The sequence below is a fragment of the Eschscholzia californica genome, unplaced genomic scaffold (assembly GCF_041429995.1).
Source record: "Eschscholzia californica isolate CP2 unplaced genomic scaffold, dmEscCali1.0.p SCAF_4, whole genome shotgun sequence".
Classification (NCBI taxonomy): Eukaryota; Viridiplantae; Streptophyta; class Magnoliopsida; order Ranunculales; family Papaveraceae; genus Eschscholzia; species Eschscholzia californica.
In genome coordinates this window covers 41,296,904-41,322,978 of record NW_028238461.1, presented here as the reverse complement: position 1 = coordinate 41,322,978, position 26,075 = coordinate 41,296,904, and the positions used below count along the sequence as shown (strand labels likewise).

The following is a 26,075-nucleotide window of genomic DNA, read 5'->3' as shown; positions in this document are numbered from 1 at the left end:
TCTATATCTTCAGTTTGAAGTGTTTTGCTAACAGAGTTTATCGCAAATAATATATTATGTCAAATAACCATGCTAAAAAAAATTCAAAATTTTCAAAGTCTTGTTTTAATATATTTTTCGGCATCATGAACTGTTTTTGAATCATCACTTGTCTCCACCAATTCTTCTAAAGCTTCTCATTGTTGTGGAGCTTGAAACCTAATTGCCTTAACATATTCTACTCTACTTTTCCATCGAGTTTGCGATAGAGATTTAAGTGTTATACCATCAAAACTTTGCACATTGTCTTTCAATATTTGCCATCGCTTTGGAGAAGATGATAATAATATATAAATACTTTGAATAGCTCCAAAAAATGTAATCCCTTTAGGACACGAGTTAGCCATATCACAAAGAACAAGATTAAGACTATGACAAACACATGGTGTGTAAAATGCTCTTGCATTTATTTCAAGCAATCTTTTTTACACACCTTTGTGTTTTCCTTTCATATTAGACCCATTATCATATCCTTGTCGTCTAACTAATCAATATTTAGATGAAGGTTATTCAATTCATTATTAAGGACACTAAAAAGATCATGTCCTGATGTATCTTCCACCTTTAAAAACCTAAGAAAAAAATTCTTCAATTTTACTAGAGTCGTTGCAACATTCACACATCGTATTACTAATGACATTTGTTTTTCATGACTAACATCCGACGTACAATCAAGTTTAACAGAAAATATTTGGCATCTTAAATTTTCTTAACAATCATATTCTTAGTCTCTGAAGCCAAGATCAATATCAATTCATTTTGAATCTTGTGACTAAGATAATGGTAATGAATTTCACCATTTTGAATACGTTGAAGGTGCAATTTTAGTACTTCATCAAATTCGGCAACCCATTCAATTATACCCAAAAAATTTCTGTTACTCTCTTGATCAATCTTCTCATTAGTTCCACGAAAGGCTAAACCTCTTTTAGCAAGAATTTTTACAAGACCAATTATCCTCTTCAAAACATCTCTCCCGTGTTCATTCTCTTTGTTAAGTTGTTCCTACACATGTTTGTCTATTGTTTCAACTCTTCTCAATCGAACTTCACAATCACGCCATTTAGTCAAAGCTCCACGATGGTGAGAAGTACCTTCATGACTTTGAAGTCTTCCAGTAAGATTTCTCCAATCTTGAAATCCTTCGTAAGTTAATTGACTACTAGTTCCATGAGCATTGAACAACTTACAACAAAAACAATAGACTTTGTTTCTAGAAATTGAATAAACAAGCCATACCCTATCATAACAATCACTGTTAATAGCAGTACGGGTATAATATGCAGGGGAGAAACGTCTACCATGTACATCTGAAGGAAACTCAAAATTGCTTATTCTTGTAAGACCTTTTTGTACTAAAAAGTCTATCAATTTTTGATCAATTGTGTCCCAATTTCCTGGATAAAAAATATTTGAAGGTCCATGTACTTCATTAATGAAGTTTTCATTTGTAGTATCATGCATAGGTTGGTTGGGATTGTCTCTATCAACATCATCTATATCATCCTCATTCATGTATCATCATTAGTAATACCCTCGTCCACATTTTCGTTATTTATTTCTATACCATGCTTAAGGAACTTATCAAGAACACCAACTTGAGATTGAACTAACTCTTCTTCTATTTTATTTTTCCTTCTCTTTTCAGATCCTGGTACATGTTTTCTCACTCTACCCGGAGGCATACTAAAATCCAATACAACAATAATGAATACACACCACCTCAATTAAAAGAATAAATCACGAAAGAGAGTAAAGAAATCATACCTGTAATCTGTTTAAACTTTGAAGATCTTACTATTTGATGAATTCAATCGATCTTTAATCTTTACTATTCAGTCTTGCTTTAAAACCCAAATCCCTAAACCAAATTATGTATTGATAAATTAGCACTAAAGATTAGGTTTGCATCAATAGTTTTTGGTTAACTTAATAAACCCTATACCATCTAGATATTATCAATTTTCTTATTATACTTAATAGTAAAGAGATGAAGTAAACCAATAGAAGTTTAGATTTAAATGAATTTAATAAACTCTACAACATCTAAAGATTATACATAATAGGAAGGAGAGAGAAAGACTAAACAAATAGAAAATAAATTTGGTCTTACCCCCCGCCCCAATACGGTAATAACATAATACCCTGTTAACCTTGAAGAAGCCAAGAAGGGAAGGTTACTAGGTGAGATGAGTATATGACAATGGATCCCTCATCCCGCTGTGGTGAAGAGGAGGGTTTTCTCCTGGTCAAACAAACTGTTGGGTTTGAAGAAAGGAAAGGATATTGGGATAAAGCATTTTTTATAAGTCAACTGTTGGGCCCACCATTCTTTTAAAGATGATCAAATTTGGTGACATTTGTTTACTTTAACATTTTGTTAAATGGGGCCTTATAATTTTATTCTAAAGATGGGCTTCTTATATAATTTATAGAGAAATTAATGTTTTGGTGGCCCCTAAAAATCGGTGGCGGAAGCGACGCTTTGTTCACTTTGGGCCAGGGCCAAATTAATCACAATAACAAAATCTTCTTTTAAACAAACAAATCCGGTTCCTTTCTTTATAAATCCTAACATAGTTATAAATAGACAAAAAGACCATAGAAAACCTTAAGATTTAAAGCATACATTTAGATTTTATGAAGCTTGAACATTTGGATTGATTGAACGAAGAAAAGCCTCTTTCAACAACAAAAAAGAAAACGAAGAAAAGCCTAAAGCTTAATCAATTTTGTTTAATTAAGTGAATAGTATTTAAGAATCTTTTACATAAAGGAAGGAAAAAAGGAATCCCTACACGAAGGAATGGAGAAGGAAAGAAAGAAACACGAAATTAAGATTTTTGGGCCCAGGTTCGGTCTGGGTCAAGATTTTTTCAAACACAGCTCCGAAATGGGAAGAAAATAATTTTGGCTTGAAAGAGCCCCCACTCTGATAAGGGTCTGAGCCATCTCGGACAATCCGAGAAATGACCTAAATAAAAACATTTTTTCTTTCAAAATCAATCCCTTTGAAACTCCTTTCAAAACAAATCCTAATTTGTCGAGGTTTATTAAACTAATCAAAATTAGTTCGTGCAAGAGGTTTTGACGCCATTGTTGGATTTATTGCAGAATAGTGCTTTAGAAGAAAAGTCATTCCCTACTTTTGCTTCCCTTTCAAACAAACTCCAAATTTGCTCCTTCTTGTTTGAAGATCGAAAACTCTGAGTGTAGTTCCTCCACTTGAGACACACGAGCAAACTTACTTAATCTCCAACGGAGGTCAGCTAGAACCACAATGAAAGGCCTTCTTGATTTTCTCTGATGGTGATATTTTTTCTTTGAATATCATAACTCCTTCTGACTGACTAGATGACTTTCAACTATGGACAATCAGATTTCCTCTCTATCTTTTGCTAGAGTAGCTAAAAGATAGATCTAAAAACTTTTCCCCAAACCTGATTTAACTAGAAATTTTATAAGGACTTAAATCAGGTCCTCATCTGTCTGGGATTTCTAGCCGGCCAGAGTCCTATTGGAAGTGGACTACTAAGGTCGTCGGCCTTGGCAGGGTCCGAGCCTTTGGCAGAGCCATGTGAGCCACCATATGCACACTCTTTGCAAGACCCTTGTGCATATCTTGGCCAGTCTTCTACGAGGCCTCAAGTCATACACACCTGCCCTCTAGTTTATTCTTCAGACTATGTCAATGCCTTTTGTGTCTAATCCGTTATAGGATTCAGTCGCCATTAGTCGTTGATCAATAGATTAAAACCCTGATCATAGTTGGTTTCAAGATAAACATTACGATCCCCAAACGGTCAAACTTAATGATCTTCATCATTTCTCTTTTCGGACTAAATGACTGCATTGCCACCTTGATCTAATCATCTCATGGCCTATGTATCGTAGTAAGCGTGTTGTAGGGTTGATATGCTAACTCGGGATGAAGAAAGTAAATTTTGAGGATTATAATAGTCTGAGCTATGTCGTGGTCCTTGTATAGTGATGCGCATGATAAGATTGGTCAAGATCGGAATCAAAGGTGAAGGTGAAAATCAAGATGCCAACTAGGAGGTGAGGTACCAAGCCGTGTTGAGTGGCAAAGGCGAGGCCAAGTGGAAAACTAGTGGGGGAGACAAATCTTTCAGGCTAAACAATAGTTGTGAGCATAGGGGAATCGTAGAGAAGGCCATTAGCCTATCACATTGGAGGATGCAATACATAACGCTGAAGAGTCTTGCGGGATGTCTACACGATGTGGTTGTGTAGTTGAGCACTTACTGGACGAGACAGTGTAGTAAAACACGAAGGTGGAAAGCTAAAGACGAATAAGGTATTGTGGTAGCATTGAAGTGGTCGTCAGAGGACAAGATATAAACTCTGAAGTTTGTCATTGAGGGCATTTGACATACCTCACTGCATAGATCTCAGTCGTTCCTCAACAGTCTGCTAAACGTGCCTCTATATAAAGCAACATGTTCACCCTAAACTGGACATCAAAGGTTTAATCTATGAACTCAAACTTTTAATTCGATTCTTAACTACAAGAATATTTTTATTGACTCGAGTGTCAGAGAGATTTTAAAGTTTTTTGCGAGTTCTGTCATAAAATTACAAGAAGCAGCAGTTCGACGTTCGGTTCATTGAATCTTCACAACCTGAATGATAACCTAAAGCCAATTTAGAAATCATCAGACCTAAGAGCAACTCCAGCCCCAGCCGGGCGGAGGCTGGGGCCGATCCTTCAGTCGCCCCTAACATTAGGGGCGACTGAAGGCTCCCCAACATGATCGTTGGGGAGTCCCAACGGTCATGTTGGGGTGATCCTAGCCGTTGGATAAAATCCAACTGTTAGGATCTTCTCCCATTTATTTTTTTTAATGTAAATAATAATTTTGTAATTTTATTTAGTTTTAATTCTTTTTAAAATTCTAGAAAAACTTAAATATTAATAATTAAAATACATCCCACCAAATGTCGGTCCCCCAATAATTTTTCAACCTTGGAAAAAAAAATATTATTTCGAAAATAGTTCAAACACGTGTTTTATATAAATAAAATCACACACGTTTTTCACACACCAACTAAAAGTCCACACACGCGTTTCCCACATGAACAAATTTTTGGCCTCAAGAGAGGCTGGGGCTGGAGCTGAATTTTAGAGGCTGAGCTGAGGCAAAAAATTTTGGGTGAAAAAGTGATTTTTTCAGCCTAAGACAGACTGGGGTTGGAGATGCTCTAACGCTTCGTGACACCTAACTGATGTAAAGCAAAGTGAACAAAAAGTAAATCTAGAAAAATACGAGGGCATTTTAGTAAACTAAAAGCTAGTGAACAAAAAGTAAATCTGCTTAGAAAACTGAATTGAATGGTTTCTTCAACTTCTACTTCTCCTTCGCTCCGAGTGAGAAATTAACGATGCAATGGTACTTCGTTGCTTCTCTTCTAACCATTCTCACAAGTTCTCAGGTTCGTAAACCCTAAAACCCAATTCTATCTGAATTTTCCCTATTCCATCTAAAACGTATTTCTTTCTCATTTATCTTGTTCAAATTTGTTATCTTTTTGTAGCTTATGAAGCTGAGCAACTTTTATAATTTATTCCCATTTTAATTTGTTTCTTCTTTTGAATTTGGGTCTTGAAGGATTAATATACTTCTGGGTATTCAGGATCTTTAGTGGGTACCAGTCATTTGGTCTTATTAGCTAGAGAATGGACCATTGATTCTGTTTGTGAAGATAATGGGTGTTTTCTTGGTTGACATTAATTGTTAAATGAAGGTTACTGTTTGAGGAATTTAGGGAATTTTAATTCCAAAATTTTGGGGTTCATTGGTTTGGGTCTAATTTAGACCTAAAACTAAAATTTGGTGGAACAATATAGTTAGATCTAAGTTATTTCTTAGTAAGTTTTAACAGTTTATAAGAACCCATGTAATAGTTTTGATTTTGGGGAACTGGTTTTCGATCCTCACATTGCATTATTTCAGGATCAATGGAAGTCTTGTGTTGATTGAGTTGTGGTCGAAAGATAGAAGGACTATAAGCAAATACTATTCGTCCCGATCTATAACCTATACTCGGGGATATATGGTCATATATTTATATAGGTTTATTTTCACAGGGAATTCGTGTTAGTTTTTTATTTTATTAAATACCTAAACGGGGATGTATTGTTGTCATAGTTTGTGTTGCTTTTATATCTGTTTCGTCAATGCATGATCAGTGAACAAACAAATTTGTCTTACTTGGTATGATTAGTAATGATAGAAAGTATACTGATTAATGCACTTAATATGACAGGGAATCTTGACAACACTCTCACAAAGTAATGGCAAATATAATTATGACTATGCTACCGTTCCGTTTCTTGCCGAAGTTTTCAAGGTACTCTAGTTGTCAGTGCTTTTCTTTCCATTTTTCGGTTACAATAGCTGACATTTCTGTGCGGAAACTGCTGTTTGTTATAATTACTTATTGTTAAATGGCAGCTACTTGTGTCAAGCGTTCTTCTATGGAGGGAGTGTCGAAAATCACCTCAGCCAAGGATGACTACTGATTGGAAAAGCATACGTTTGTTCCCTATTCCTTCCATAATTTACCTTGTCCACAACAACGTTCAATTCGCTACCCTTACTTATGTGGATACATCCACTTATCAGATAATGGGTAATCTAAAGATTGTCACGACTGGGATATTATTCAGGTGCTCTTTATGACGCTTTTCGGGTTTGTGTTTTGTTTCTCAAATGGTCATCTGTATTCCCTTGTAGATTAACAATTTAAGCAACTATTTCTTGACTTTTTTAGGCTGTTCCTGAGGAGAAAACTCTCTAATTTGCAATGGATGGCGATTGTGCTATTAGCTGTTGGAACAACTACGAGCCAGGTGACAGTCTGAACAATTTCCTGCATCTAAACTACGGATTTGATCTGCACGCACGATATGCATATCATCCCAAGCAAGGAGTAGTGAGGGGAGGCACATCGTAGGATTATACCTAGGAAATAATTTCTATCTCGTAATTTCTTTAGAGGGTTCTGCCCCTTTAAATAATAGGATAGATGCTAATCTTGTGTTTAATAATTATAATTATCTTTAGCTTTTCATCACTCTTCTCTTTTGTGTTGCTGCAGGTTAAAGGCTGTGGAGAGCTTTCATGCGACTCTCTTTTCTCTGCACCAATTCAAGGATACACGCTGGGAATCCTCTCAGCTTGTTTATCGGCATTAGCAGGTGTTTACACAGAGTTTCTAATGAAGAAGAACAATGATAGTCTCTACTGGCAAAACGTACAATTATATACGTAGGTATCCTTTGAATTTCATTTACTTTTTTTATTTGTAGATTACTAGATGAATGAGTGAAGGCATACAATCAATACGTAGATCAGCAAAACAAAAGTATATACGGAATCTAGTTCAAGATATCCTAGTTCTAAGTTGTAACCACCCACAGGAATCAAACTTGAATTTGTACTTACTTTTCACAGGCAATTTATATAATTCTCGGGAAATAGCCGGAATTTTGATATGATAGAAAGAGTTACTCAACGAATTTACCAGACTAAACTTTTTGAAGTTACTGGGAGCTTGTATTGTTATCTTCTGATTTGTTTAGATCAAAATACTCTTTCCAGGTTTGGTGCAATGTTCAACATGGTACGTCTCCTTGTTGATGATTTCAGAGGTGGGTTCGAGAATGGACCTTGGTGGCAACGCCTTTTTAATGGATACAATGCTACTACCTGGATGGTGGTACTAAATCTGGGATCCACTGGGCTGTTGGTGTCATGGTTAATGAAGTATGCAGATAATATTGTGAAGGTGAATTGTTTTATACTCTATTGTCAAATTTTAAAATGCACTTACTTGTTTCCATTTTTAGTAATCGACATTTTATTTGCTTGCAATATATAACCCTTTATAACCTACCTTACTCTTACGAAAGTAAAAGTCACAATTGAATGAGACACAGAATTATTTGATGAAATTTCTAGTTAGAACTTTCCCCTTGCTTAATAAACAAACTTAGAAGCAAACGTTTCTGCAAGAGATACCGTACATCATCATGAAGCAGTAATGTCTGACGTGAACCGAGTAACAGAAGATAGTGATCAACATATCTTGCAGGAATTCAAATTGTTACAACTTACAATTTCTTTCATACAAAACTAATCAACTCTAAAACTTATCCTTAATGGGTAACCTAGCCTTTTTACTTACAGAGGAGATTTCTCTTTCACAGGAAGGAAATAAAATCCTAAATACTTTAAGTAGTAATACTAAACAACTAAGACCTCTTAGTTACAGAGAAAGAAATTATAAGATTTTTTGACATCTTAAACCAAAGAGACCTTGTAATGAGGGAGACGACAAGGAGGTGTAACTAGAAAGGAAGTATACTGGGTTAGGTTTAATGGTGCTTGGATTGGATTATTGTTGCTGATTTTGTAGATCATGCTGGTTACAGTCTAGGGAAAATCGCAATCGGATCATTTGACCACCAATGGCAGGACTTCTTGGTGCCTGCATCATCGAGGGAATCCTCAATCTAGTTTTCCTTCGATGCCCCTTTGGACCATCTTTGGCCTTTTTTTTTCTAATCTGATCTTTCCTTTTTGTCCTTTTTATCTTCTTATCTGCCGAGTTAAGGATGAGACCCCAAATGAGAACTAAATGCCAGATAATATGACCTGTCATCACCAGTGTACCGAAGTTCGAAAATTTTCATTCAAAACGATTGAAATTAACGGTTCTTATGGTCAGAGGAACGAAATTCAACATAAACTATCATTCTGTGATTATTTTATTTGTTTTGGCTGACATATATTAAGAAATCTAATATCATTGTCATCACAATTACTTGTGCTTCTTTTCAGGTATATTCTACATCAATGGCTATGCTACTGACGATGGTTTTGTCTGTATATCTCTTCCATTTCAAACCTACTTTGCAGGTAATTTTGCATACTCTTGAAACATGGAGTTGCAGACTCAAACCTAGTTTTTTTTCCAACAAGAGAAAAAATTTCTATTAATTAACAAAAGTGTGCAAGTATAATAGCCAAAATAAGGCCTAAATTCCAAACAAAGACTCAACCAGATAAAATCTCAATTCGTGGTAAAATCCCTAAAAGAAATACATTCTATGCAGTTCAACCTCTTAATTAAATAATTCGAAACTTGTGCTGAAAAAACTTAAATTCGTTCCTATATTGAATTGCCACTTAGTGATTTAGTTTCTTTTATTGGTGCAGCTTTTCTTGGGTATTGTTATCTGCATGATGTCATTACAAATGTACTTCGCCCCACCTAGCAAGCTCATAGATATGCCCGTCACAGTGAAAACACTCCCTCAAAGTCTTAATGAAGTTTCGGTAGACCGCACAGAAGATTCCTAGTATAAGTTATTATACGCTATTAAAGCGATGAAATCGTTCAGCTGTTTTTGAGCGGATATCGATTCTTCTATCCAAATGAAATTGGCGTTGAAAACATTGTATTGTTTGGTGGATGGGGTGGTGAAAAAGATAAGGAGACGATGTGTACAATGGAAACGATTCCCCTCCAAGGAAGGAAAGCGAAGGAATCTGGTTATTTATTCAAATCGGCTTTCGTAAGTTTCTCAAATTTTTGAAATTTCACCCTATTATGGGAACCTCTTGAGAGTCTATTGAAGTAGTTTTTTTCAGCATCATCTCTTGTGTTGTGTTGATTCTAATATGGAATCAGCTTTTCGTGATTTTCTCAAAACAACTTTTGTATGAATGCTGCAAGTTTTATGAAATGCTGCAACTTTTATCTTGACACTAGTTCATTTCTTGTTTTGACACTCTGTTCACTCCTTAAGTTAACTGTTAGATGACCTGAGATAACCAGATGCCACCTTTGGGTAATACATCACATTTTTGTTTTAGGACTGGAGTTTGGTTGGTATTGCTGTGAGATTTCTATTTTAAGTTTTAGCTTTGATCTTCCTACTCCGTTTCATATGGAAAATTTTGGGCAAATCTTGGGCAAATCTTTTTTAGTTCTCTTTTGTTTCCCTCGAGCCTTACAACATCATTTTCTTGACGTTGTTAAGAGTCGTCGGAAAACTACTATTGCTGACAACCTCTAATATTTTTTTTCAGATCATTCTCTCCTTCAACTATCTCCGACCACCTCTCTCAGACTTTTTTCTCTGGGATCTCTCTCCCTCCCTTGGATTGAAATCCTAAGGTTTCAGATGACTGAAATCTCATTAGTTTCAGTTGTCTGAGAGAGATCCGAGAGAGGTCCAAGAGAGAGAGATAGAGAACCAAAGAGTGCCATGACAACCTCGGCCAATACTTCCAAAAATTTTGGTTCCTGCAACGGAACTAGGTCAGATTGGACTTCGTGTGTTTGATGAAAATTCCATGAGATGCTTCTGTTACACGAATAGAAAGTTAATGGGAGGGATTCTGTACAAAAGGGGAGAGAGGATGGGAATAGCACACACAACAAAATGGTGAAAGATGAAGTGAGAATTGACTAGACGATTCCTTCCCAAACATTACAAAACTAAAGTCTGCAAACAACATAATCGTATCGTCAAACAATTAACCTATGAGTTTTTTGGACAGATATTCCTGGTTATGAAGACCTTCATATTGGTCATTATTTGCCACCTTTGTCGACTACGATAAAGAAGGATCTGGCTTTAGTACATAGCAGAATTCAAATGCTAGCTGATGCTATTCAACTTGCCATTTACACTTTGAATCACATCAAGTTTCCAAGTTTCAGAACGACCATCGAATGGAAGTCAGTAAAGTTTATCATGGGAAGGACCACGACTGGTTTTTGTGGATTTACCTCAACAGAAAAGGAAAAACAAAAAAATCGTAGAACTAATTTAGTATATAGATAAATTAACAAATAATCAAACTTTTTCCTTTCGTTCGACCTATTGAAAGGTGAAAGTCTTAACATTCCATGCAGTTTCCACTAATATGTTTTGAGATGAAGCCACAAAAAACTCAACTTGACATTGAATAACTTAAATGAGTTGCTTAGTAAAAAAATATTTTTCATAAACAACTCTTATATAATGAGAAATAAGATATTGGTATACCAAAATTGGATGAGAGGTTGAACGAAACAACCAATCTTATATCTTGTTTTTCAAACTTGAAAACCTTGTTATCTGCTGTCTTTGGGAGCTTCAGATTTTCGTTGCAGATAGCTGCAGTTCTCAAGAGTTTATTATGTTGTATGTTCATGGCTGTTGTATGGGCCATGACCCCCCATGAAGGCGAAAATCTTGTATATAATTATAGTGAGTTTGTATGTCGTCGATGTAGAACATACTTCACTACTTCGTAAAATGAAACTACGATTCCTACTGATGGTCCAGCACGGGCAACTCGTGGGTTAACACCCATAAATAGGCCCTTCATCCCTCCATCCCTGTCAAAAAGAGAGTGAATGAGCTGACCTATTACAGTGGCCAATATTGTCGTGAGAAAGAACAACAGTATTATAATAAACAAGGTACTATATAGCTCAATGGGAATAAAGGGAAAACAGATTACAAGGGTGAAAAGGTCTTGCAGTGGTCCTTTGTATATAGGATGGGTAGAAGTGCAATCACAATGGCGAAAATGCCATGTCGAAAAGAACGCTAAGTATTTCACATAATACGAAAAATGTTCTTTCTTTTCTTTAGAAATGTAGTAGGTACGTTTTTTCGCAGTAACAGAAGGAATTCGATAAATATGCCATAACATAAATTCTTCGGTAAATGAGTACATATAAAGGGAAGTAACAAACCTCCAAATCTCCATTAACGTTTGTCTCGTGGTCATATTCAATTGCCTCATTGGATCCTTCTGAAAAATAAATCCCAGTTTGTTGATCAGTTATATAAAATTAATCTAAAAATGGTTCAATCACAGACCAACTAAAAGAAAAACCTTGATTTGTTTCCTAACACCAAATACTATGAAACCCTATACTGATAAATTTTGGAAACAGAGATAAATTTATAATATCTAGATGATTACTATGCTGCATCCTGAAATGTTGTGTTTTGGGAATTGCCTAATTGCCATGAAAATCCATGGGACCATCAACTACGAAATTTTGATTCTAGGCTCATAATGAAGGAACGACATGTTTCTTTTCTTTTTATTATTAGTGAAATCTCCTATCATGTGAAACAGAATCTAAGTTATTGGGAATATGACGATTGAGCAAGCTCTCAACTTATTTCAACAAAGCTAGAAAAGCATAAAAGTATATAGTTGTTTTACCTAGACCAAAACAGTTATTAATTTATCTCGACAATGACGTAATCAACATTTATTATCAAGTGTGAACAAATACCTCTATTTGTCTTCTCGTTTTTGCAACATCAAGAGGACAGGTAGCAGCAGCAGCAAGACTTCCTGCAATGAAACCTGCAGAAAAATTCGCGACAATCACACTTATCGCATTTTGTTCCTCACCGACCACACCAAGAATTCTCCTCCTTATCTGTTTGAGAAAAATGAGCATGTCCCATTAGTAAATTAGAGAAAAGGACGGAGAGGGAAAAAACGAGGATATAGCCATGAAACTGCTTAAATCTTACAGGCTCAAGGGTCGACCAGCAAATTGCAGAGAATGGAACATCACGAGCAAGCTGAGCACCAACTCCTGTCCACAAAACGCGGTAGCCTTGAACAACTGCTTACACAAAAAAGGAGACCCAACATAGTAAATTAACTAAACTACAACCTGTTAAAGGATGTGGTTGAAAAAAACAAACTATGCATAATGACAGAATTAATTTAAGTTCACAATCCACAACTTCTGATCAAAAATTAAATTATAATGAATCTATCCAACCAATACATTTGAAACCAGGTTGTATAACTACAAAAATCCTCAAATTATAACCAGCATAGGTTGTTTTTAACCAGTTACTCTAAACTCGAGGTTTATAACTACAAAAATCCTCAATTTATTTAGGTGCATAAAAAGAAATTGAGAATCTCGATCATGCAACTTACTCTAAACTCGAAAGTTGAATATTGAACCATGGTAGTAACAAGAATCATTACTGTAACTTTGTTCTCATATTTCATAACAATAATTATATATTATTTCTCACTACAGGAAAAACTTACAATGAGGTAAGGTATCTGTTCTCCTGACAGGGGAGAGGACCCCAATGAGAGTTCTCCAAACTCCTGGAAGCTTTCCACCAGTTTTGAACTCTTTAAATGCCTGCGGATAAGATAATCAAATATAGGATAGGAAGAAAGTGATTTTGGCGTCAGGAGTGAACAATCTAGAGATAAAGCATAGATTGAACATCTTCAAACACTCCTAGAGAAACAGTCAGTTGTTGATTACTCAGTAATTGTTTGTCCATGTATAATCTACAAAATAAATACCTGCATGCGGGTCCTTGCAAGTTCAATAGGATAACATGAAATGCAAGCTAATGAACGTGCCACTGAACCTGCGAGCGAGGGTACATATGGTGTCAAGTAAGGAGCATTTTCAGTTGTGAACTCTTCCATTCTATTCCGGAATATATCATAACAAGGTAGGTATATCCCAACCTGGTGGACAAACATGTAATAACCATCAGTAAGAACTTGCCGGATAAATTTATGCCTTAATTCAAGCTCTGTGCGCAAACCTAGAGAACCTTTTAGTTAAGTTTCAAAAAAAGAAGACACTAGATTGAACTTCACTTGGGAAGTAAAAGATAAATCAGAGAACATAAACATAAAAGAAATACTGAAAAATGGAGCTTACTGTTGGTATAGCCAGTGCTAGGGCAGCATTTGTGCCTCTCCATAGCCTTCCAAACCCTTCCTGCACATTAATCCACAGTTAGATATCTGCAACGAACTAGATGATTTCCATACCACATAGTTAAGCACTAGAATAACATTTCCACTACATTTTAACACCTCAATGATGACAACAATAACAAGTATATTTCCTTTTTCATAACAAAAGTACATAGTTTTCATTAATCGTTAGTAGTTGTTATTTAGTTTTTGTTTTCCATAACTAGACTTTGTACAATTTGTGTACAATCTGGTTATGTAACAGGAAAACTCTGGCAGCATTTTGCTCCCATGTGGCAGTATGTAATACCTGCTAACTGCCACGTGTCCAGTCCACGGATTAAGTTTAAATGTAGTAACTGATTAGATGCACCAACCTGTCGAACAATTTTGTTGAAGACGTCGAGAGTTCCTTTATACTGAAAACAATCAGGAGGGCAAACCAGTTCAGTACCAAGAATTCCAGCACGGGTACATGATGGAGAACATCTTAGTTCTGAAAATATCTGAATACCCGACAGCCAAAATTAATTTACAAATAAGGGTGAAAGAAGGCACGGATATCTCTAAGTTGCGATATGAGGGCCTTTGGTCAAGGCTAAAATGAAAAAATGAAGCAATGCATGCATAAAAACATAGAATGTAATGAAAACAAGTATTTCACGTGAAGGAGGAAACTAAAATTATGATGCTCCCACTTTAAGATTTGTTACGTAGAAGCACAGTTTTTCCAAAAAATAAAGAAAATCACATCTGATGTGTTATTTTTAAATGCCTCTATATCTTGACTATATATTTTTCTATAAACGATGAGAATAGGTTGATCATTAATATGTAAGATATACCGTACCAATGGCATGGAACATTTTACATGTCAAGTATTATCCAATGAACCATTTATGAAAACCAAAGGTTCCTAAAAGAGGTGCATCAGTTTGTTAAGCATTTTCAATCACCGAAGCAGTACTTTGATATAATATATTAATATTACAACATTGGATAACTAGGTGGATCTAGTGATTAATTGCTGCGTGGATTTGGGTATTGATGTAAAAAAAATTTTGCATATTGATGCGCTTAGCAGGGATATGCGCTTACTACATTAATATTAATATCCGCAGTAAGCCAAACGCTTTGTGGTGTCATTTGAGTTTTTATATGGGGCTTCAACATGTAAGGGGGTACAGATGATCTTGCATGATTATTATCGAATAAAGATTACGAGTCTACAATCTACTAATACTAACCATATCAGTGCTCAAACTCAAACGGTGGCAGATTTTTGGATTAGGAAACAATTTAAATGGCAATCAACCAAAACATACCTCTTAGTCATTCTATTACAAAATCTTCATGGAAGAAGTGCAATAAGCAAAAATAACATAGACAGTACTTTAATCAACAATAAAAGTCCTCTAGACGGGCCAAAGTTTCTTATCCGTACCGTGCTTGGTCCAAAAGAAGGCATACGGCTACTAACATGCTGTTGGGGATGCGAATATGGGACTCCAGCAGCTTGTGCTTGCAATCTTGTCTGCATAGAGAGAAACAATCTAACGTCAACAGATTCACGTTAGCATAATGTAACTAGATAGATCATGCTCATTTTACATTTGTGAAATATATTGTACTAAAAAGCCCTTCAATGGGCCTCATCATGCTTCAGGAATCAGGCAAAAGTCTCATTATAATACACTATGGTAGCTTTCGAAGAATAAGATGAATTAAGGAGAAAGAAAGATCTTCTGAGAATCTAACGGGATTTGCACACAGTTAATGGATGCGCTCGCTATTCGTGAGCATGAAGGCATAAGAGAGTGGGTGCCCAGCTATCATTTGCTATTTAATTACGTAACTTTTGCCATATTAAAGTGGACATATCGCAGTTTTCCAGATACTAATATTCTAATCCAAAAGGCAATGATCGAGATTAGGACAGTAAAATTGAAGTTCATAAATTAGTACAACCAAACTACAACATATGTACAGACTTACAAATCAAACCAATAATATTACTCATAAAGTCCTACGCTAAAAGATGCTACTGGAGATTGGTTTGCAAACGGACTCCTTTAAACATGTCAACCCTACCCGCCAATTTCGCAACATTACAGAACAACAACAGAACCAGTAGGGTTTAAGGTCCACGGTGTGCATTATTTTATCTCCTAAAATGAGAAAATTTTGTAGCTCCCCTAGTTATTATTTAGCTCAAATTGAGAATATGTTAGTACCTAAAGGGTTGCATGTTTCTAGGTTTTTTGTAAACTCTCATTGAAGAGAATGTCTAGGGCATTTTTGAGAATTACATTTTCAACCACAGTAGATAATGAAAAATTCAATTGAGTGCAAAACCCCCATCAAACAATTATTTTGAGTTCAATCTAATTAGGGTAAAATGAAGTGATAAAGATGATCAAAAAGTGAACTTACTAAAAATTAAAAAACAATAGAAGATGAGAATATGGGCAGATAAATAATCTAGAAATGAATTGAAAAAATAGGAAGAAAGAAAAATTACAAAAAAAAAATAAAAGAAATTGAAAATACCAATTGAGCAGTTGCTGAAGAAAAACAAACCTTAGCTACATCAAGTGGGTTAACGAGAATAGCAGAGAGAACAGCAGCACCAGCAGCAGAAAAAGATCGTTCAGCAAACCCTAAATCAAAATCAGAAATTGTTGTCGATTGCTTTTGAGGAGGAGGAGGAGAAGAGGAAGGTGAAGATTCTCTTTCCTCTACAAACATGGTTTCTGATGATGATGAAGAAGAAGTGGTAGAGTTAAAATCTACTGTTGATGATGTATCAGAAGAACTCATCCATGAATTATGAGTTTGGTTAACCATTCAACTCTCTGTCTCTCTATATAAAATCCCTAACGTAATTCTAGAAAGCGGTCTAAGTAACGGGAATTATTATTTCCTAATCAGAGTTTATTTTCTCATTACAGATTTTATTGTTTCCTAATCAACCGATTATCTATTAGAGAGTGATTTAAGCCCAAGATATTAGATTAGTGATAGAATTACCCTATTTATACAATAGAATATATATATTCCATTTTGACTGTCCTTGTTAGGTTTTGTGAGGTGGGCAGCCATCTTCAAGGATTGCAACAAGGTTCTTCCACATCCTTATACTTTGGGGGTGGTATCCAGAGAATTTTTATAGGCCCTAAAAAGAAAATGTTGGTAAAAACCCCAAATTTTGGGCTCAAATAAGAAATAAAATTTAGCCTGGAATAATAACCCACAAAAAACTCAATAGTCAAATATTATCCAAATCAAATCCAAATACGGATCTCTAGACACCATCCCTCCAAAAAACGCATCTCTAAGACCTCATATTGATGTAGATTGTTGCGGAAGCGAAATAACATTGGAATCCATTACTAAAACTAAAGAAGAAACAAGAAATAACTAACGATAAATTAAAATAACTGTAAAGAAGAAGATGCAATCAAGGGGTTTGTTTATAATTCAATTCAATGTCTTGCAAGATAAACTGGACTTCTCTTATATAGAGATTTATGCTTTCCTAATTAGACTCAAAGTGGGAAATAAGATAACTACTAATATTACTTTCCTTGAAATCTTTATGAACACGACGACGGTCGGCGGAAGCCTTATACGATGAATTTGCCATAGAAATATTATTACGAACCTCATCATGTAAAGAGAGGATATGAGAAACAAAGGTGTCGGTCGTTGGGTCGAACTCGTCAATAGAAGGAAGAGGGACGAGATCGACTACATGGTTCGGCCGAGATGTATACACTATCTCGAATGGCGTCTTCCTCGTGGTACGGTTAACGGTGCTATTATAAACGAACTCTGCATGAGGAATATCGGTTTCCCAATTGACACCCCTATCTTTGATAATACAACGAAGTAGGTTACCAAGAGAACGGTTGACAACTTCCGTTTGTCCGTCACTTTGAGGGTGACATGTACTACTAAAATTAAGCTTAGTATTAAGTCTCTTCCACAAAAAGCGCCAAAAGTGACTTTGAAATTTCACATCTCGATCAGAGACTATACTTTTAGGTAACCCGTGAAGACGAACAATCTCCCAAAAGAATAAATTAGCAATATTAGAAGCATTGTCAGTTTTCTTGCATGGAATAAAGTGAGCCATCTTGCTAAAACGGTCAACGACGACCATAATTGAGTCCCGTCCTTTTTGTGAACGGGGAGGACCAAGAACAAAATCCATAGATAAATCCTCCCAAATAGTACCCGGAGTTGGTAATGGTAAGTAAAGACCTGAATTTTGTGTTTTGCCTTTACTTGATTCACAAACATAATAACGCTCCACAATACGGGAGACATCTCTTTTGAGTTTAGGCCAATAAAATCTTTCGGAAACTAACGTGAACGTTTTGTCACGTCCTACGTGGCCCTCGATGTGTAATTCTCGAATAATATGTTCCCGAAGAGAGGAGATAGGAATACATAACTGATTACCACGAAATAAATAACCGGAAGAGATAAAGAACTCACCTGAAGAATGATTTTGACTGCGTGAATCCCAAATTGTACCAAAATCGGGGTCATCTTTATATTGGTCGGGTAAGATCTCAAAACCCGGAACGTGAATGGTCATAGTGGTTAATAGACTAGCTCTCCGACTAAGGGAGTCGGCCACGGTATTAGAAGACCCGGATTTATGCTTGATAACGAAGTTAAATCGTTGAATAAACGAAATCCATCTCATATGCATAGGGTCTGCGGTTCTTTGATCGTTAAGTGTTTGTAAAGCTTTATGGTCCGTATAAAGGACAAACTCGACCCCGAGGAGAAAACGTTGCCAATGACGGAGTGCTCGGTAGAGAGCATAAAATTCGGACTCACATACCGTCCACTTTCGTCTTGCGTCTCCTAGTTTTTCACTCATAAATTCAATAGGTCTTTTATGTTGAGATAGTACTGCTCTAATACCTAAGCCTGAAGCGTCACACTCCACTTCAAAAAGTTTGGAGAAATCTGGGAATGCTAATACCGGTGCTGAACATAATCGTTGTTTAATTGTAGAGAAACTATCATCTTGTTGGGGTCCCCATAAAAACTTACCCTTTTTTAAGCAATCAGTAAGTGGTGCCATAACTGTACTGAAATCCCGTATAAAATGTCTGTAAAAAGAGGCCAAACCATTGAAACTACGAACTTCGGAAGGTGAGGATGGAATAGGGCACTCAAAAATAGCTCGGACTTTCGCGGGATCAACTTTCGTGCCGCTTTTACTGATAATGAATCCCAAAAAATAAACTTCATTCAAGAAGAAAAAACTTTTGGGAATATTCATGAATAGTGAGTTTTGTCTCATAACCTCAAAAACTGCTCGAATATGATCTAAGTGATCGTTTTTTGATTTACTAAAGATGAGGATATCATCGAAGTAAACGACTACAAACTTGTTCAAAAAAGGTTTAAGAATTTGATTCATGAAACGCATAAAAGTACTAGGGGCGTTAGAGAGGCCAAAAGGCATAACTAACCATTCATAAAGTCCTTCCTTTGTTTTGAATGCTGTCTTCCATTCATCTCCTTCTCGAATCCTAATTTGGTGATAACCTGCTTTTAGATCAATTTTGGAAAAAATTGTAGCCCCTGTTAGGTGATCAAGCATGTCTTCTAAACGAGGGATTGGGAATCCATACTTAATGGTAATTTTGTTGATAGCTCTACTATCAACACACATACGCCATGTACCGTCTTTCTTTGGAACCAAAAGTGTTGGAACTGCACATGGACTAAGGCTTTCCCGAATAAAGCCCTTAGATAATAAATCTTCTACTTGTTCCTGGAGTAACTTATGTTCCTGAGGACTCATCTTGTGGTGAGGTAAATTCGGTAAATTAACTCCCGGTATAAGATCAATTTGGTGTTGAATATCCCTTAAAGGTGGAAGAGAAGGTGGTGTGATGGAGGGTATAAGATCTTGGAATTCGTCAAGAAGGGGTTTAACAGATGGGTGTGGTGGTCGGTCGGTGGATGATGTGTCTTTGGTTGCTAGCAAGAAGCCGCGAAGTGGGGCTGGTGGTGGTGCGGTTTCGGTAGGGGTAGGTGTCGGTGGTTGCTGTTTTGGCTGTTGTGGTGTTACGGTGGTGGTGGGTTTCGGTTGTTGTTGTTGTTGGTGGTGATCGATGACGGGTGACCTGTCGGGGTGGTGGAGCTGGTTCGGGGTGGTGGTGTAGGCTCGGTGTTGTGTAGTGGATGGGTTGTCGGTGGGTTTGTTGGCCTGCCGTGGTGGTTCCGTTGTGGAAGTGTTGACCGAGAGATCGGGTTTCTCCGTTAACGGTAATAGTTTAAGGGTACGGTTAGACCAAGAAAACTCGAATATGTTTGCCCGACAATGATATGTGGCGTCGACGTCAAAAATCCATGGTCTTCCGAATATAAGATGACAATTATCCATATCGACGACGTCACAACAAATTGAATCACGATAATAAGAGCCAATGGAGAACGGGAATGTGCATTGGGTTGTTACCGATAATGAAATCGCAGTTGTAGGTAGTTTAAGAGCATTGACGAGTCGTTGAGAAATCATGTTCTCTTCACTACCATTATCGATGATGAAATCGCAGACTTTCTTGTTTATTGTAAGTCTTGATTTGAACACTTTATTCCTTTCCGGATGATTTGTTGGAAAAAAAATTTCAGGATTTTGAAGGCTCATGCTACCAGCTGATGTAGATTGTTGCGGAAGCGAAATAACATTGGAATCCATTACTAAAACTAAAGAAGAAACAAGAAATAACTAACGATAAATTAAAATAACTGTAAAGAAGAAGATGCAATCAAGGGGTTTGTTTATAATTCAATTCAATGTCTTACAAGATAAACTGGACTTCTCTTATATAGAGATTTATGCTTTCCTAATTAGACTCAAAGTGGGAAATAAGATAACTACTAATATTACTTTCCTTGATTGCTAATATTCCTAAACACAGAAACCCTAAATAATAAAATAGGAAACTTATAATAATATAACTTCTAGGCCGTTGGGCCTATAGTTGGAATAGCCGTGAGGCCCATAGGTGGATGGCCGCCATCACATATAGTTTCATATTTCCTCTTTACCCTTATATACATACAACCACTAATCATTACCTCTTATTTTCATTCTCCCTCTCTCTTTCTAAAACCCATTTCTCCCTTACTTTCTCTTTCTAAAATTCATTGTTCTCTCTCCAAACTTGATGATCGGATGTTGGATCCCACCAAAAATTTTGTCGGATCTGCTTCTTCTTGAAGGTACGTCTTCATCTGCTCTCTTCTACTCTTTTATCTTCAATCATCATCTTTTATTTTCTTTAATCGAAGTTGAAAGAAATTCCAAATCTGGTTTTAGGGTGTTTTTATAGTGTTTTAGAGAGATAAATATATAAATTTTCAGATCTAGTTATTTGAAACTTCATTGGTGAGGTTGTTCTTGGTGTTTTTGTATCTTATAAGGTTCAATCTTCATATGGAGTTTCTTGGTTTTACTTTCACACCATATAATTTCAAAAACAATACTATGAAAAAACTTTACATATTTTTCTAAGAAATCAAAAAGTACAACTTTAGATCTATTTTTCGGGTTCTCTCTCTAGAATTACGATTTGTTTTTTGCATATGTTGGTTTTTAATAACAAATTGACTCGTGCATTAAACATGTTAAAATATGTTGTTAATACGATGTTAATGCAGCGAGCAAACTAAAAAATGCTTTAGTTTTTTTTTATAGATGTTACCATCATAAATCAGATTTTGTTTTTACAAAAATTGATTGGTGTTTTAAACACTTTTACGTATGTTTTGAACACTTGTAAATATTTTTCGATATTTTCTGTAGTGTTGTTAACATAATGCTTAATTTCGAATATTTTCTGTTTTACATTCTTCGACATTTGTAAACATTTACAAATTTGTTATGTGTATTCTCAGAAATGTCTTGTGCATTATGTCTTTCCCGTAGGCATATAATTCTGTGTTGATTCTTGTGAATTTTTCTTTGTTAGGAACAAAATGTATTTTCGTGAACATTTTTTGTCGTGTTTTAAACATAAATCTTAATCCTTAATATTTCGTTGTTATACCGACACAAACACATCAATTAAAACATTGTATCTTGTGTTATTAACATAATGCTTAATTTTAAATATTATGTCTTTTACATTTTTCCAAATTTGTAAACAATTAACAAGTTGTTGAGTGCATTCACACAAACAAGGATGATGGTGATGAACCATGAATATACAACATCTCTTTCCCTCACTGGAGTCCGATTTTGATATAGGGTGTGAATTTTGTAGTTGGATAGGGGATCTGAAGTATCAGTAAGAGTTTTAGAGTGAGAAGAAAGTGTTATTGAAATGGGAAGAAGGATGATGATGATGAACGGTGGGATGCCTTTGATGACATCTATACGTGTTGCTTCTCTTCAACATTTGTATCAACATCTGCTTTTGGATCTGCAACTTTCCTCTCGAGTTAAAGGAACGGAACATCTACTTCTGGATCTACAATTTCCTAACGAGTTTATTTCTCTAGTGTTTTTGCCCTCTAACATATATAATTAGTTGTTTTGTATTTCTAATGGTTGAATCATGTTTATAATTCATGTATTATAGTTAAATGGGTTGATTTAGCTTTCTAACTTATATAGTTAGTTGATATTCTTTATAGTTTTGTATTTTTAATGTATAAACCATGTATAACATAGGTTTATGGATTGATTTGGCTCTCTTTCTTCTACCATTATGATTGTTTGCTCTCTAACTTGTATAATTAGTTGATTTTCTTTATAGTTTTTTAGTTCTAATGTATAAACCATGTTTAATATAGATTTATGGATTGATTTAGCTCTCATTGTGCAATAATTATGTTTATGATTGATATAATATAGGTTTATGGATTGATTTGGCTCTCTTTGTTCTACTATTATGATTGTTTGCTCTCTAACTTGTACAATTAGTTGATTTTCTTTATAGTTTTTTAGTTCTAATGTATAAACCATGTTTAATATAGATTTATGGATTGATTTAGCTCTCATTGGGCTATAATTATGATTGTTTGCTCTCTAAATTCTATAATTAGTTAATTTTCTTTGTAGTTTTTTAGTTTGCATCGATGGCTTCTATTGGTTCTGGTGTCTCGAGTGCTCCTGTTCTGAAACGAAGTTCTGGAGATATGGCATGGAAATGGGGAGAAAGTCGGGATGCTAAAGATTTGAATTTAGTTTGGTGCAAATTATGTAACAAGAAGATGTCCGGAGGTATTTATAGATTGAAAGAACATCTTGCTCATAGAAAAAGGAATGTGAAGGGGTGTGACAAGGTTACTGAAGAGATAAAGAAAGCAGTTGAAAAGGCCATGGCTGAGGCAACAAAAAAAAAATTGGAGAAGGCTAGAGTTAGTAGTATTATTCAAGATCATGATCGTTTGGTAAGTGGCGATATTGAAAAAGAAGACATTGAGTGTCAAGAGATTGAAAATGAAAGAACAGGGGCTAAACAACCTGAGGTAGTTGGTAGTGGTTCTCGTGGAAGAAGTCTGAAGCGATCAAGCAACGTTAGAGGTCCTTTGGATACTGTCTTTAGAACTGATTATAAAAAGATGAAGCAAACTACAATAGATCAGAACAATCCCATTAAAATTGGATTAAAGCACAGAGCTTGGAAGGACTATGCTCGTTGGACAATCTCGAAGGGGTTACGTTTCAATGCTTGTGAAGGTGAACTTTTCCGAAGATTTTTAAATTCTGTTGGAGAGTATGGAAGAGGATTGCCAGCACCATCTCCCTACCATGTGAGAACAACCTTGTTTAAGGAGCTTTTAAAGGAAACCGATGACTTCATCGAATCTTTTCGACCACATTGGAAGGCTTATGGATGTTCTATAATGTCTGATTTTTGGACTGATGGAAAAGGAAGATGTTTGATTAACTTCTTAGTTAACTGTGCGGAAGGAACAATTTTTCTAAAGTCTATCGATGCATCGAAGTATGTTAAGGATGCAAATCTCATTGTAGGCATGATTAATGAAGTTATTGAAGATGTAGGTGAGGAGAATGTTGTTCAGATATAATGTTATATCTCGTAATGGTCATTTATTTTTGCATTCTCCTTAAATTAATTACTAAACCAATTACTGTTTTTTGTTATGTAGTTTATTACCGACAACGGTTCAAATAAGGCTGCAGGCAAGATCTTAATGGACCAACATCCTAATATGTTTTGGACTCCTTGTGCCGCACATTGTGTGAACTTAATGTTGCAAGATATTGGTGATAAGTTGTCGAAGATCAAGAGTGCTTTGAGTAAGTCTAAAGTCGTTACAACGTACATCTATAACCATGGTAGAGTTTTAATCTTGATGAGGAAGTTTACTGGTGGGAAAGAGTTGCACCTATCTTGTGTGACTAAATTTGCTACTGCTTTCTGCACAATCAAGAGTATTCATAAAAACAGGGGTCATTTACAAATGTTGTTTGTGTCAGATCAATGGACGCAATCTGATTTTGCTAAAAAGGCTGATGGTATGAGATGTGCAAGGATAGTGACTAAAAATAACTTTTGGGATAATGTGCAGTTCGCATGTCAAGTGTTGGCACCATTAGTTGATGTGGTAAGGTTGGTGGACACTGAAGAGAAACCAAGTATGGGATACATATATGAAGCAATGGTTATAGCAAAGGACCAAATCAAGAAGAACCTTGGTAGTGACCACATGACCCGAGCCAAAGTTTGGGAAATTATTGATATCCGATGGACAGATCAATTTCACCATCCTTTACATGCAGCTGGTTATTATTTGAATCCCTCGATTTACTATGGAAAGGATTGGGAAGTGGTTGAGACTGATGAGGTTACAAATCAATTTTTTCTCGCTATGAGTAGATTGGTTTCCGATGAGAAGGCTTTGGATGAAATGAATAGTGAGACTATAGGAGTGCAACTGGATCATTAGGACATAACTTTGCGAAGAATGAAATCCACAAATATTTATCGCGTAAGTTTTTTCTAAATGTTACATTTGATTTACTTTTGCGACGATCTTATTTTGTGACTTAATGTAGATAAATGGTGGACACAATATGGGAAGGGACTACCTTACCTTCAAGCATTTGCAAAAAGGGTTACAAGTCAGACATGTAGTGCTTCGCCATGTGAGCTCAATTGGAGCGCATTTGATCATGTAAGTTGCAATTGGAGTGCATTTGATTGCAAAGGGTTTTAAGAGACTACCTTACCTTCTTTAATACTTGTGTCGTTTATTTTTTAAGGTGCATTCAAAGAAGAGGAATTGCTTGATTCAAAGTAAATTGAATGATGTCATCTACATACAATAAAATATGAAGTTGCAGGTTCGAAATATAGCTAGAAACAATGTGTGTGGACCAACAAGAGATTAATCAATTGATCCAATTGTTTTGAGGGAGGTAGACGAGAATGATGAATGGATTATTCCAACTGATGAAGAACTACAGGATTTCGTCAATAGGGGTGATGATCTTAGATGGGAAGATGTTCGGGAGGCGCAAGGAGTTACTAGTATTGAGCGGCGAAGAACGAGAAGTCAAATGGCTTCTAGTTCTTCAACTACTCCTACATCACGCCCTCCGATGGAACTTGTTGACGAGGATAGCGATGCTGACATTGAAGTGGATGGGTCGCAATTTGAAACTTTAGATTGAGTCCTTTGGCATCTTTGTCTTTTCCTTTCATTATCATTCGGCATTATGATAAATTTTGACTATGGATTGTATGACTATGAACTACTTTTGCTTGAGTTATCTGAAATTTGAATTCTAACTATCATATTAGTATTTTTCTTTAAATTACACATGTAGAAGTCCTTATATGTATATATAATATAGGTTTATATGTGTAATTATATATATATATTTATATATTTATATTTTAAGTTTAACCGATTAAATTCGACTTGTCCGTTGTAGTCCCGACTGGTAGTTAGGCCCGTGTCGGCCGACTAGTCCCGATTTCCGACTTTTGGAGCACAGGAATTAACCCAAATTTAAAAGGGGGCCAATTTTTAATTTTAAAGATCATTTTTATAAGAAAGGCAATTATGGAAACAACAAAATTGACCATGAAAGTTAACTAATGGTGTTAACAAAAGGGGGTAAAAAATGAAATAACTCTTTATTAAAAAGTTACTCGTGATTTAATTGATGTACTGAGAGTAATTTGAGACATATATATGAAATCAAGTAAATGAGGA

General features: G+C 35.7%; 4 protein-coding genes across 6 annotated transcripts; 2 read left to right on the top strand and 2 right to left on the bottom strand.

Annotated features, from left to right (window-relative positions):
• Nucleotides 1-738: 738 nt before the first annotated feature.
• On the bottom strand, nucleotides 739-1,554 carry LOC147544740 (uncharacterized). The gene is made up of 2 exons (XM_086635756.1): nucleotides 1,279-1,554; nucleotides 739-1,044 (listed from the first exon to the last, which is right to left on the bottom strand). Exons 1-2 carry the CDS (start codon nucleotides 1,552-1,554, stop codon nucleotides 739-741), a joined length of 582 nt encoding a protein of 193 aa, XP_086491882.1.
• Nucleotides 1,555-5,248: 3,694 nt separating this feature from the next.
• On the top strand, nucleotides 5,249-9,839 carry LOC147544739 (Nucleotide-sugar transporter family protein). Of its 2 annotated transcripts, XR_015223672.1 has the most exons (9): nucleotides 5,249-5,493; nucleotides 6,328-6,411; nucleotides 6,516-6,730; nucleotides 6,835-6,913; nucleotides 7,162-7,331; nucleotides 7,665-7,851; nucleotides 8,907-8,984; nucleotides 9,285-9,758; nucleotides 9,805-9,839. XR_015223672.1 is itself a non-coding variant. In XM_086636304.1 (8 exons), the coding sequence occupies exons 1-8, from the start codon at nucleotides 5,443-5,445 to the stop codon at nucleotides 9,426-9,428; spliced, it is 1,008 nt and encodes a 335-aa protein (XP_086492430.1). In that variant the 5' UTR covers nucleotides 5,249-5,442; the 3' UTR covers nucleotides 9,429-9,839. The 2 variants fall into 2 exon arrangements, 1 of the variants encoding a protein (XP_086492430.1); XM_086636304.1 differs by having other exon boundaries at nucleotides 9,285-9,839.
• A 1,056-nt stretch (nucleotides 9,840-10,895) lies between these two features.
• LOC147544738 (mitochondrial carrier protein MTM1-like) lies at nucleotides 10,896-17,101 on the bottom strand. 2 transcript variants are annotated; one of them, XM_086635274.1, is made up of 10 exons: nucleotides 16,422-17,101; nucleotides 15,286-15,375; nucleotides 14,219-14,347; nucleotides 13,804-13,863; nucleotides 13,434-13,604; nucleotides 13,164-13,263; nucleotides 12,626-12,720; nucleotides 12,379-12,528; nucleotides 11,824-11,882; nucleotides 10,896-11,460 (listed from the first exon to the last, which is right to left on the bottom strand). In XM_086635274.1, the coding sequence occupies exons 1-10, from the start codon at nucleotides 16,686-16,688 to the stop codon at nucleotides 11,325-11,327; spliced, it is 1,257 nt and encodes a 418-aa protein (XP_086491400.1). In that variant the 5' UTR covers nucleotides 16,689-17,101; the 3' UTR covers nucleotides 10,896-11,324. The 2 variants fall into 2 exon arrangements, with proteins under 2 accessions (XP_086491400.1, XP_086491401.1); XM_086635275.1 differs by having other exon boundaries at nucleotides 14,219-14,260.
• Nucleotides 17,102-22,961: 5,860 nt separating this feature from the next.
• Nucleotides 22,962-25,527, top strand: LOC147544737 (uncharacterized). Its single transcript, XM_086635755.1, has 4 exons — nucleotides 22,962-23,888; nucleotides 24,000-24,768; nucleotides 24,910-25,028; nucleotides 25,273-25,527. Exons 1-4 carry the CDS (start codon nucleotides 22,962-22,964, stop codon nucleotides 25,525-25,527), a joined length of 2,070 nt encoding a protein of 689 aa, XP_086491881.1.
• The last annotated feature ends 548 nt before the right edge of the window (nucleotides 25,528-26,075 follow it).